The following is a 13,794-nucleotide window of genomic DNA, read 5'->3' as shown; positions in this document are numbered from 1 at the left end:
TCTATTGAGTTCAGTATCATCAGCATCAATATGGTTGTGGATGCATGAGAAATAACAAGAAAATGCCAGAACCTAAATGCATGCATTGATTGTATACAAACAAACTGGACTCACCAAAGAGTCTATGAGTACTTCAGCCCCCTCCTCACTTTCATGAAGTGTGTCGATGTCTGTCAGCTCTTGTAACAAATCAACCACTGCAATGGCGATATGTAGGAGAGGCTAAGGATTTTTTCAGTTTATCCTGGGTTCAGTCAAAAGCATAGAATAACATAAGTACAGGTAAATTAACTGAATTAAAGTGTGAAGGATGCTTAGTAAGCCATCTTTGAAGGAAAGGATATCTGTGTTCTCATGGCTGAGTAAGCCCAGCAGGGAATGGACAGCATTGAGCTCCACCAACAGGTGGTAGAGATCAGGCATGGTGGCTATGACATGCATCTCCTGGATGATGTCATTCAAATCCAGCTCTGTTTCCATGAACCTGGACAGCGGAATAATAAAATATGTCGTACATGGAAATAAGTCCTGACTTGTTGAATGCAATGTCATGTTATTGAAGCAGCAAGTCAATTTACCCTTACCATAGATTGATAAGTTCTTAAGCAATAATATTTCATGTATAGCTGAACTCAGGAGGAACGTTTCCCTCTCATTAACTTACCTCCCTGGGGTGTCTGGGAACTTTATCCTCAGCTCTTGGTTCTTGTAGGACCTTTTTTCAAAGGTTAAGATCATTTTCTTCACTGAACTCTCATCCACCGGTTCACCCTGTATAATTACAACAAAAAAAGAGTGCCCTTTGGTGAAGTGTTACCAACACAACAAAAAAGTATTTTAGGAACAAGATCAGCACATTAAGCTATGTATGCATGTGTTATCATGTCACTTAAACTTTTCCCACCTCTTGGTCATCTGCGTCCTCATCATCATCCATGAGTTTCTCCAGTATTCTCTTCCTATCACCACTCGGGTCTTCACTGTCATCTCCCTCCAGGTGTCTGGCCAGTTCTCTGCCGGCCTTTTTGTTTCTGGGGTCATCATCATCATCTTCACCAGCCCGTAGACGTTTTGCCCCCCTGTCAGGCTACAATGAACATTAACACATGTCAAGCAGGTACATCAAAACAGGAAGGTCATAAGGCTTTGCAATGTGTTTAATGCATCCTTGCAAAGAGTTGGCCAACCAAAAAGTAAACAATGGAGAAAATTCAAATGCATTCATCGTCAAATGTAAATAGTACTTGATTTTTATAACATGATGTTAGTTTTTATATTTGATGCTCAAATTATATTCCATGAGAGGGACACCGCTTTAGCTAGCTAGTTAATACAGCTGAACTAGGCAAGAGTTTATCACAAACTAGTTACAACAGAAAAGTTAGCTAGCTAACGTTAGTCTTGCTACTTTGCTAGTTAGTTAACTAACTTGACATCTGATAGCCATCTCTTTCATCTGTCACATCCTTAACTAACTTAGCTAGTGAATTTGGTTTATTAGCTAACTAGCAATCGTGTTAGCCTGTTCGCTAGCCAATGTGGCTAGGGTCAAAGACAATGGCGGTGGTTTAAACATGTATATTGCTAGCTAGTCAACAGTTGCAGAAAACACTAAGGATATGTCTCACTAATGAACGTTACCTGATAATTCAGTAGCTCGCCTACATCCATGATAAAAGGTTATCCAAAACGTGAAAAAATAAACCATTAAATGTTAAGTTATCGGCAACAGTTAGCAAGCTCCAGCTATCCACAATGAATACAGGCTAACTTGCTAGTCTTGCAATTTTCCGGTATCAACTCAAAACAGAAAAAGCTGTCGTAAAGAACTTCGTTGTCGTGATATTCTGAGGAGAATGCTTGCTTTGGAGTCATGGGTAACTGCAAACGAGAGTGTCTGGAAGTGGGTGTGTCAACAGAAGTGGGAGGGTGAACAGAAATTGGTGTGTGGAAAGCGAATCAGCTAATTGGACAGATTTGTTCCCGCTCAAAACCGTTTTGAGTGGCTGCTGTGTGTTTTCAAGCTTTCAGAGTGTGGTCTTGGTCGGCAGAGATGACAGTAAGAAATGTCAGTTAGGCTAATATTTTGCCATGCACTTTGAGCTGTGTCTTTGGTGTAGTTACCTAAGTTCTTCGTAGATGTATACAAGCTAGCTTTTTATTGCTGCATAACATTAATGTGACTATAATCTACCAACCTGTTAAAGTACACTTAACAAAAATATAAACGCAACATGCAACAGTTTCAAAGATTTTACTGAGTTACAATTCATATAAGGAAATCAGTCAATTGAAATCAATTCATTAGGCCCAAATGTATGTATTTCAGGTGATTGGGAATACAGTTATGCATCATTTGGAACTGGAACACGCTGTCGTACACTTTGATCCAGAGCATACCAAACTTGCTCAATGGGTGACATGTCTGGTGAGTATGCAGGCCATGGATGAACTGGGACATGTTCAGCTTCCAGGAATTGTGTACAGATCCTTGTGACATGGGGCCGTACACTATCATGCTGAAACATGAGGTGATGGCGGCAGATGAAGATAATATTCAAATTTTTGGTGACTTTAATATTCACATGGAAAAGTCCACAGACCCACTGCAAAAGGCTTTCGGAGCCATCATCGACTCAGTGGGTTTTGTCCAACATGTCTCTGGACCTACTCACTGCCACAGTCATACTCTGGATCTAGTTCTGTCCCATGGAATAAATGTTGTGGATCTAAATGTTTTTCCTCATAATCCTGGACTATCGGACCACCATTTTATTACGTTTGCAATCGCAACAAATAATCTGCTCAGACCCCAACCAAGGACCATTAAAAGTCGTGCTATAAATTCTCAGACAACCCAAAGATTCCTTGATGCCCTTCCAGACTCCCTCTGCCTGCCCAAGGACGTCAGAGGACAAAAATCAGACCTTGCGCAATACCCTAGAGGCAGTTGCACCCCTAAAAACTAAAAACATTTGTCATAAGAAACTAGCTCCCTGGTATACAGAAAATACACGAGCTCTGAAGTAAGCTTCCAGAAAATTGGAACGGAAATGGCGCCACACCAAACTGGAAGTCTTCCGACTAGCTTGGAAAGACAGTACCGTGCAGTATCGAAGAGCCCTCACTGCTGCTCGATCATCCTATTTTTCCAACTTAATTGAGGAAAATAAGAACAATCCTAAAAAAAATTTTGGATACTGTCACAAAGCTAACTAAAAAGCAGCATTCCCCAAGAGAGGATGGCTTCCACTTCAGCAGTAATGAATTCATGAACTTCTTTGAGGAAAAGATCATGATCATTAGAAAGCAAATTACGGCCTCCTCTTTAAATCTGCGTATTCCTCCAAAGCTCTGTTGTCCTCAGTCTGTACAACTCTGCCAGGACCTAGGATCAAGGGAGGCACTAAAGTGTTTTAGTACCATATCTCTTGACACAGTGATGAAAATAATCATGGCCTCTAAACCTTCAAGCTGCATACTGGACCCTATCCCAACTAAACTACTGAAAGAGCTGCTTCCTGTGCTTGGCCCTCCTATGTTGAACATAATAAACAGATCTCTATCCAACGGATGTGTACCAAACTCACTAAAAGTGGCAGTAATAAAGCCTCTTTTGAAAAAGCCAAATCTTGACCCAGAAATGATTAAAAAAAACTATCGGCCTATATCGAATCTTCCATTCCTCTCAAAGATTTTAGAAAAAGCTGTTGCGCAGCAACTCACTGCCTTCCTGAAGACAAACAATGTATACGAAACGCTTCAGTCTGGTTTTAGACCCCATCATAGCAATGACGTCAGACCGAGGTTCTGCATCTGTCCTCGTGCTCCTAGATCTTAGTGCTGCTTTTGATACCATCGATCACCACATTCTTTTGGAGAGATTGGAAACCCAAATTGGTCTACATGGACAAGTTCTGGCCTGGTTTAGATCTTATCTGTCGGAAAGATATCAGTTTGTCTCTGTGAATGGTTTGTCCTCTGACAAATCAACTGTAAATTTCGGTGTTCCTCAAGGTTCCGTTTTAGGACCACTACTGTTTTCACTATATACACTGCTCAAAAAAATAAAGGGAACACTTAAACAACACAATGTAACTCCAAGTCAATCACACTTCTGTGAAATCAAACTGTCCACTTAGGAAGCAACACTGATTGACAATAAATTTCACATGCTGTTGTGCAAATGGAATAGACAACAGGTGGAAATTATAGGCAATTAGCAAGACACCCCCAATAAAGGAGTGGTTCTGCAGGTGGTAACCACAGACCACTTCTCAGTTCCTATGCTTCCTGGCTGATGTTTTGGTCACTTTTGAATGCTGGCGGTGCTTTCACTCTAGTGGTAGCATGAGACGGCGTCTACAACCCACACAAGTGGCTCAGGTAGTGCAGCTCATCCAGGATGGCACATCAATGCGAGCTGTGGCAAGAAGGTTTGCTGTGTCTGTCAGCGTAGTGTCCAGAGCATGGAGGCACTACCAGGAGACAGGCCAGTACATCAGGAGACGTGGAGGAGGCCGTAGGAGGGCAACAACCCAGCAGCAGGACCGCTACCTCCGCCTTTGTGCAAGGAGGAGCAAGATAAGCACTGCCAGAGCCCTGCAAAATGACCTCCAGCAGGCCACAAATGTGCATGTGTCTGCTCAAACGGTCAGAAACAGACTCCATGAGGGTGGTATGAGGGCCCGACGTCCACAGGTGGGGGTTGTGCTTACAGCCCAACACCGTGCAGGACGTTTGGCATTTGCCACTGGCGCCCCAATCTCTTCACAGATGAAAGCAGGTTCACACTGAGCACGTGACAGACGTGACAGAGTCTGGAGACACCGTGGAGAACGTTCTGCTGTCTACAACATCCTCCAGCATGACCGGTTTGGCGGTGGGTCAGTCATGGTGTGGGGTGGCATTTCTTTGGGGGGCCGCACAGCCCTCCATGTGCTCGCCAGATGTTGCCTGACTGCCATTAGGTACCGAGATGAGATCCTCAGACCCCTTGTGAGACCATATGCTGGTGCGGTTGGCCCTGGGTTCCTCCTAATGCAAGACAATGCTAGACCTCATGTGGCTGGAGTGTGTCAGCAGTTCCTGCAAGAGGAAGGCATTGATGCTATGGACTGGCCCGCCCGTTCCCCAGACCTGAATCCAATTGAGCACATCTGGGACATCATGTCTCGCTCCATCCAGCAACGCCACGTTGCGCCACAGACTGTCCAGGAGTTGGCGGATGCTTTAGTCCAGGTCTGGGAGGAGATCCCTCAGGAGACCATCCACCACCTCATCAGGAGCATGCCCAGGTGTTGTAGGGAGGTCATACAGGCACGTGGAGGCCACACACACTACTGAGCCTCATTTTGACTTGTTTTAAGGGCATTACATCAAAGTTGGATCAGCCTGTAGTGTGGTTTTCCACTTTAATTTTGAGTGTGACTCCAGATTATTTCTTTCATTCAGATCTAGGATGTGTTGTTTCAGTGTTCCCTTTATTTTTTTGAGCAGTATATTTTACCTCTTGGGGATGTCATTCGAAAACATAATGTTAAATTTCACTGCTATGCGGATGACACACAGCTGTACATTTCAATGAAACATGGTGAAGCCCCAAAATTGCCCTCGCTAGAAACCTGTGTTTCAGACATAAGGAAGTGGATGGCTGCAAACTTTCTACTTTTAAACTCGGACAAAACAGAGATGCTTGTTCTAGGTCCCAAGAAAGAAAGAGATCTTCTGTTGAATCTGACAATTAATCTGGATGGTTGTACAGTCGTCTCAAATAAAACTGTGAAGGACCTCGGCGTTACTCTGGACCCAGATCTCTCTTTTGAAGAACATATCAAGACTGTTTCAAGGACAGCTTTTTTCCCATCTACGTAACATAGCAAAAATCTGAAACTTTTTGTCCAAAAATGATGCAGAAAAATGAATCCATGCTTTTGTTACTTCTAGGTTGGACTACTGCAATGCTCTACTTTCCGGCTACCCGGATAAAGCACTAAATAAACTTCAGTTAGTGCTAAATACGGCTGCTAGAATCCTGACTAGAACCAAATAATTTGATCATTTTACTCCATTGCTAGCCTCCCTACACTGGCTTCCTGTTAAGGCAAGGGCTGATTTCAAGGTTTTACTGCTAACCTACAAAGCATTACATGGGCTTGTTCCTACCTATCTTTCCGATTTGGTCCTGCCATACATACCTACACGTACGCTACGGTCACAAGACGCGGGCCTCCTAATTGTCCCTAGAATTTCTAAGCAAACAGCTGGAGGCAGGGCTTTCTCCTATAGAGCTCCATTTTTATGGAATGGTCTGCCTACCCATGTGAGAGACGCAGACTCAGTCTCAACCTTTAAGTCTTTACTGAAGACTCATCTCTTCAGTAGGTCCTATGATTAAGTGTAGTCTGGCCCAGGGGTGTGAAGGTGAACGGAATGACTGGAGCAATGAACCGCCCTTGCTGTCTCTGCCTGGCCGGTTCCCCTCTCTCCACTGGGATTCTCTGCCTCTAACCCTATTACAGGGGCTGAGTCACTGGCTTACTGGTGTTCTTTGTGGGCTATACTCGGCCTTGTCTCAGGATGGTAGGTTGGTGGTTGGAGATATCCCTCCAGTGGTGTGGGGGCTGTGCTTTGGCAAAGTGGGTGGGGTTATATCCTGCCTGGGGGTTTCATCAGATGGGGCCACAGTGTCTCCTGACGCCTCCTGTCTCAGCGTCCAGTATTTATGCTGCAGTAGTTTATGTGTCGGGGGACTAGGGTCAGTCTGTTACATCTGGAGTATTTCTCTTGTCTTATCCGGTGTCCAGTGTGAATTTAAATATGCTCTCTCTAATTCTCTCTTTCTCTCTCTCTCTCGGAGGACCTGAGCCCTAGGACCATGCCGCAGGACTACCTGGCATGATGACTCCTTGCTGTCCCAGTCCACCTGGCTGTGCTGCTGCTCCAGTTTCAACTGTTCTGCCTGCGGCTATGGAACCCTGACCTGTTCACCGGACGTGCTACCTGTCCCAGACCTGCTGTCCCAGACCTGCTGGAACCCTGACCTGTTCACCGGACGTGCTACCTGTCCTAGACCTGCTGTCCCAGACCTGCTGGAACCCTGACCTGTTCACCGGACGTGCTACCTGTCCCAGACCTGCTGTTTTCAACTCTCTAGAGACAGCAGGAGCGGTAGAGATACTCTCAAAGATCGGCTATGAAAAAGCCAACTGACACTTACTCTTGAGTTGCTGACTTGTTGCACCCTCGACAACTACTATGATTATTATTATTTGACCATGCTGGTCATTTATGAACATTTGAACATCTTGGCCATGTGCTGTTATAATCTCCACCCGGCACAGCCAGAAGAGGACTGGCCACCCCTCATAGCCTGGTTCCTCTCTAGGTTTCTTCCTAGGTTTTGGCCTTTCTAGGGAGTTTTTCCTAGCCACCGTGCTTCTACACCTGCATTGCTTGCTGTTTGTGGTTTTAGGCTGGGTTTCTGTACAGCACTTTGAGATATCAGCTGATGTAAGAAGGGCTATATAAATACATTTGATTTGATTTGATTTGAAGGGCATGACACTGGGCTGCAGGATCTCGTCACAGTATCTCTGTGCATTCAAATTGCCATGCAATTTGTGTTCGTTTTCCGTAGCTTATGCCTGCCCATACCACAACCCCACCGCCACCATGGGGCACTCAGTTCACAACGTTGACATCAGCAAACCCGCTCGCCCTCACGACACATTACACACTGTCTGCCATATGCCAGTACAGTTGAAACCGGAATTAATCCATGAAGATCACACTTCTCCAGCGTGCCAGTGGCCATAGAAGGTGAGTATATGGCCGCTGAAGTTGGTTACGATACAGAACTGCAGTCAGATCAAGACCCTGGTGAGGACGACGTGAACGCAGATGAGCATCCCTGAGACTGTTTCTGACAGCTTGTCCAGAAATTCAGTTGTGCAAACCCACAGTTTCATCAGCTGTCCGGGTGGCTGGTCTCAGACGATCCCTCACGTGAAGAAGCCGGATGTGGAGGTCACACCTAGGCTGGTGTGGTTACACATGGTCTGCGGTTGTGATGATGTTGGAGGTGGCTTATGGTAGAGAAATGAACATTCAATTCTCTGGCAACAGCTTTGGTGGACATTCCTGCAGTCGGCATGCCAATTGCACACTCCCCCAACTTGAGACATCTGTGGCATTGTGTTGTGTGACAAAACTGCACATTTTGGAGTGGCCTTTTATTGTCCCCAGCACAAGGTGCACTTGTGTAATGATCACGCTTTTTAATCAACTTCTTGATATGCCACACCAGTCAGTTGGATGGATTTTGCGCAACATTTGAGAGAAATAAGCTTTTTGTGCATTTGGAACATTTCTGGGATCTTTTATTTCAGTTCATGAAACATGGGACCAACACATTATATATTGTTTATATTTTTGTTCAGAGTAGTTATCATCACCAAGAGTCCTGTTTGCTGTTAGCGACTGTTAGTTAGATGAGCTGATAACGTTAGCTAACTAGCCAGCTTGCTAAACTACACTACATGAAAGTATGTGAACACCTGCTCGTCGAACATCTCATTCCAAAATCATGGGCGTTAACCCTTGTGTGGTGTTCGGGTCTGTGGGACCCATTTTCAATGTTTACTAAAATAAAAAAGATATAATTAATATCATTTTCAAACTAAGACTCATTGGCCTTGGCACATGTTCTATGTAGAACATGTAAAAGAACACATTTTCATTGAGTGCACACTGTGCACCCCCTACACATTTATATTACAACTGTGGTGTTCAGGTCCACTGGCCCCGAGGGTAATACAAATGTGGAAACGTGTGTCTGTAGGTGAAAACAGGTAAAAATGAGAAAAAAAAGTATGCTATGTGCCTTCACTCTGTCTTCCTCCTCCCTAGGTGTCACGGTTGTCGTAAGGAGAAGCGGACCAAAGTGCAGCATGATTATCGTTCCACATATTTATTGAACTGTGAAACTATGCAATACATACACATAAACTAAAAAACACCAAACCGTGACGCAGAGGTGAAACATACACTAACTCAAAAACAATCTCCCACAAACCCAGGTGGGAAAAATACCTACTTAAGTATGATCTCCAATTAGAGACAACGATGACCAGCTGCCTCTAATTGGAGATCATCCCAAACTAAAAACCCAACATAGAAATACAAAACTAGAACATAACAACATAGAAATCTAAACTAGAAAAAAAACCTGTCACGCCCTGACCTACTCTACATAGAAAATAACAGCTTTCTATGGTCAGGACGTGACACTGGGCCTGCTGTTTTAACATAGCACCAATAACCTGTCTGCCTGTCTCCCGCTTTTCTCACACTCTTTACCCTTTGTAGTGTGTGAAACTACACAATGTGTTGCACAAACCTGCACAATGTTATTACAATACATTATTTCGATACATTGTAAAAATGTCAGTATTTTCCCATACTCTACTCCAGCTAGGTACAAATTGGGGGAGAGACAACAAATAAATAGCTTTGCATGTGTGGCTCCTTACCATAATCAATCAGTATGGAAAAAATAATCTCTGCTCAGAGGGCCTTAGAAATCGTTTCTGCAGAGAGAGAAGATGGTGTGGAAGTGTCTTCCACTTTGGAAGATTAAGAATTTTCTAAATATGAGGATCATGTCTCTGTCAATTCGGTGTCTGACAGTGAGTTGGAAGAGGAGGATGAGATTGACCCTCAGCCAGCCCCAGGACAAGCCTGTCAGCAGCTAGCTCATCAGTAGCCTGCAGGAGGAGAAATATGGATGTACCATTTTTTTTTTTTTATTGAATGGTCTTCTTGCAGAGGAATGAGCCACCAGGCATGGCTGCCAATGTGATAAGGATGCAACCAGGGCCAACGCGGATGGCGGTTACTCATCTGCAGGACATAAAGTCTTCTTTTGAACTGTTCATCCCAGACACCTTCCCAAAAATCATTCTGCACTGCACTAATTTGGAGGGAAGGTGTGTTTTTGGAGACAGATGGAAGGAGATGGGCAAAACTCATTTACATGCATACTTTGGGGTTCTTGTCCTTGTAGGTGTTTTTAGATCCAATGGGGATTCCACAGAATCCCTGTGGGATGCAGAAACTGGCAGAGAACTTTTCAGTGCAACAATGTCTCTGGAAAACTTCCACATTATTTCCAGGATTATCCGCTTCGATAACCGAGACACCAGACCAGCTCGGCGGCAGAGAGACCAGCTAGCTGCAATCAGGTCAGTGTGGGACAAGTGGGTGGACCGCCTTCCCCTTTTTAATAACCCTGGGCCCAACGTTACAGTTGATGAGCAGCTTATGCCATTTAGGAGCCGCTGCCTCTTCAGGCAGTACATTCTGTCTAAACCCGCAAAATATGGAATCAAGATCTGGGCTGCCTGTGATGCTGCTTCATCATATGCGTGGAACTTGCAACTGTATACGGGGAAGCCAGATGGAGGAGCCCCTGAGAAGAACCAAAGGATGCAAGTTGTCCTGGATGTGACACAGGGACTCCGTGGCCACAACATCACATGCAATAACTTTTTTACTTAGCACAAGTTGGGACAGGAGCTCCTCAAGAAGAAGCTGATGATGGTAGGAAGAGTACGAAAAGACAAGCCAGAGCTCCCACCTCAGCTGTTAAATATACGGAACAGGTGTATCAATTCCTCTAAGTTTGTGTTCACGGCCGACACGTCCCTAGTGTCCTACGTACCAAAGAAAGGCAAAAATGTGGTACTCGTGAGTACGCTGCATAGGGATGGGAGAATCTGTGGCCAGGAACATCAAAAACCAGAAATCATAATGGATTACAATGCCACAAAAGGAGCGGTGGACAATTTAGACAAGCTGGTGACTGGCTACAGCTGCAAAAGAAGGAACACCCTGCACTGGCCACTTGTGATATTCTTCAACATCTTGGACATCTCGGCATACAACACGTTTGTCATCTGGAAGTCGTTGAACCCAGATTGGAACAGAGGGAAGCTCCGAAGGAAACGTCTCTTTCTCGAGGAGCTGGGCAAGGCATTGGTAAGACCTCAAAACCAGAGGAGGCAACATATCCCAAGGACACCAGCTTCTGCAGCAATCGTGAGGAGGATTCAGGAGGAGGATACTGGTGCCCCATCCACCCGACCCACAGAACCAACAACTCCAATACCAGAAGTAAGTGTGAGTGATGTTGTTGCGTGTGTGTCAGACTCTCCTACCTTGGCCTGCTGTAACTATATATATGAGTGAGATGTTAGTAAAATTCCTGAACTAAGTGTTTTAATCATTCTGGATTGCTGCTGGTAGCAACAAGAAGAAGCGTTGCGATGTGTGTGGGCCCAAGAAGGACAGGAAGTCACAGTACACATTCATCAAGTGTACTCGGCTTGTTTTTCGCAGATGTCGGTGAGAGTTTGAACATCTAGCCCTTCTTTCTGCCTCACGTCATCTCGCCATCGGCCATCTTGCACCCTCTCTGGGAGATTGTGTTAACGTGACTCTGTGCCCGTGTTCCCAGTTCTTCCATAGATTCTATGGGCCTTAGCTGTAGGTCTCCATAAATTGAGGCAACAAGTTTGCACAGATACCATAGAGTGACATTGAATTTAGATGTTATATGGTAATTATACAGGTGATCACTTTTACAGGACTTATTCATTTGATTTTCATGATTTGTTTCCTGCCCGTATCTGCAATTTACAGCATTGTAATTACACAATCATAATACGGTTATTAATTATAAAATAATTACAGAGCAATTATGGCATGATGCGACACACACACACACACTTACACACACACACAAATACACATACACACATACACACACTGTGCAGCCTTGACAGTCCTCTAATAGAGGCTCCACCAGTGTCTGTTTACAAAAAATTCAAAATAAAGATTCAGCGCAGGGCCGCATGTGAGACAAGCAGAAAATCACCTTTCAATCTGCGTCATTCAGGATTTATGAGTGTTGTCTGGCCGGGGCCTCCATCTTGTCGCCCTTCACTGTGACCAGCGATCTGTGACAGTAGTGCAATAGCAACAACATCCAAACAGGAGGCCATTGTAAACCAGTCAAGCTTGAGATCCCATCAACTGCCAACATGGTCTCAGGGCAATTTGTATTTGTCTGTAAGTAAATGTGTGACACTCCATTTAGTATATGTTACGTTACGTTAGGTTACATTATAAATGGAATAGCGGTCGTACTATATCATACGAATTAGAGGACGTATAGTATCATACGTCTTACCCGGTTGTACAATAGCATACGAATTGGATAATGTAACTTATCATACGTCTTGGAGGATAGTATTGCACGTCTTTATCTGAGACACCAAAGGATAATTAGGGGAGAATTTACCTTGGTTATGTGAATTCATGTAGCAGGTTAGGTGAATTGGCTTGAGTTTAGAGTAAGGGTTTACGGGAAGGGTTAACTACAATGCTACAATTGTCCGCGACTCGACTGTCACAGACTGTCACAGATTACGCCCACCCATCATCCTCCTCGACCAACCTCCCTACTTTCGTTTCTGTCTCATTTAACTAGACCATTAGTACTGTAGGTATCGTATGTCTTGGAGGTGCTCAGAAATATGTAAAGTATATTTCGTATGGCTCTGAGGCCAGGCTGCAGCAACACAGGGGGAAAAAGAGAAGGAGACGGGGGCAGCAAAATCCTAATATACTGTACATTGAAAGCACAAGCAGTTTGGCAAAGCGAAATATGCACACTTCCTGGTGCTGTAATTGATGAAAAATATGTTTGTTCTTACCAATCCAGTGAAGATAACCCTACTGTATAAAAGTAGGGTATTGATAAACATTTGTCGAAAAGGAGAAAAGTGTGAATGGCTCTCGTAACTGGACAGCAGTGTCTCCCTGCTATATATGTAATTAAAATCTGTCTTAACTCACACTCCACATGGAAAATATACCATAAGGTCTCTAAGAAACACTGCTGGAGGTGACATCTCTCATAACCATGGCAACTGTAAATGGTTGGCTACTGAGAATTACTCCTTTTTGCTGTAAGCAGTGTGTGTGGTAATTCTAAATTAAATGTAGCTATTTCTATTTCATGGAGTGCACAATTGTTATTTTAACGTGCTTCATGTCTATATTACTTTAGTCTGTCTGGATTCTTTGCTTGAGTAAAAGTTTCCTGCAAAAACATGAGAGAATAACTGTAGATCTACTGTGAAGGCTTGACGTTAGAGAAAGAACCCAGTTGATGAATGGTACAGCATTACAAACCAGACCCAAGACATATTTTGAATGAAACCATTGGAACATCTATTAAATATGTCAAATGAATCTTTGGCTGAAAATACATTATCCAGAGACCTAATTAGCAAAAAACTGTTATGGTTCTCTGGTTGTTGTAGTTTTTCTATTACCTCCCTCCTAAAGCAATAAAACAAGGCCTGATACGGCACTATTATTTCCTCTCTACACACCTCCAGATGTATAACTTGATTAACTGCAGGTAAAACTTTGTTTAATCTTTAATACACAAATACAACATCAACTATTGTTTTAAAGAAGCTAACCTGGTCCTTAACTTAAAGATGGTCATGGGAACCGTATAAGCCTACAACTGCACTCTATTATATTAATAAACATGTGGTGTGGTTACTGATTACCGTTTCCTCCATTTTGTCCTTATGGCATTCAAATCAACATGCAGGAGCATATTCCGAATAGTGGCTCTGACAACAATGTTAATCAACAACCAACTGCAAAGGGGATCCCCTGACAGAAGGAAAGCCAGAAGTTGATGTAGTTTGC

At 43.8% G+C, this 13,794-nt stretch overlaps 1 protein-coding gene across 1 annotated transcript in view; it reads right to left on the bottom strand.

Annotated features, from left to right (window-relative positions):
• The window catches only part of ctbl1 (Beta-catenin-like protein 1), a 45,280-nt gene extending 43,392 nt beyond the window's left edge, over window positions 1-1,888 (bottom strand). The window contains 5 exon segments of the mRNA NM_001140567.1: window positions 115-212; window positions 345-484; window positions 665-771; window positions 905-1,087; window positions 1,642-1,888. Of these exon segments, the coding sequence (NP_001134039.1) occupies window positions 115-212; window positions 345-484; window positions 665-771; window positions 905-1,087; window positions 1,642-1,671 (558 nt within the window). The 5' untranslated portion in view covers window positions 1,672-1,888.
• Between the last annotated feature and the right edge of the window lie 11,906 nt (window positions 1,889-13,794).

Source organism: Salmo salar, chromosome ssa15 (assembly GCF_905237065.1).
Source record: "Salmo salar chromosome ssa15, Ssal_v3.1, whole genome shotgun sequence".
In the NCBI taxonomy this organism is placed as follows: Eukaryota; Metazoa; Chordata; class Actinopteri; order Salmoniformes; family Salmonidae; genus Salmo; species Salmo salar.
The sequence above is the reverse complement of the archived record's forward strand: the minus strand, read 5'-3'. Positions and strand labels throughout refer to the sequence as shown.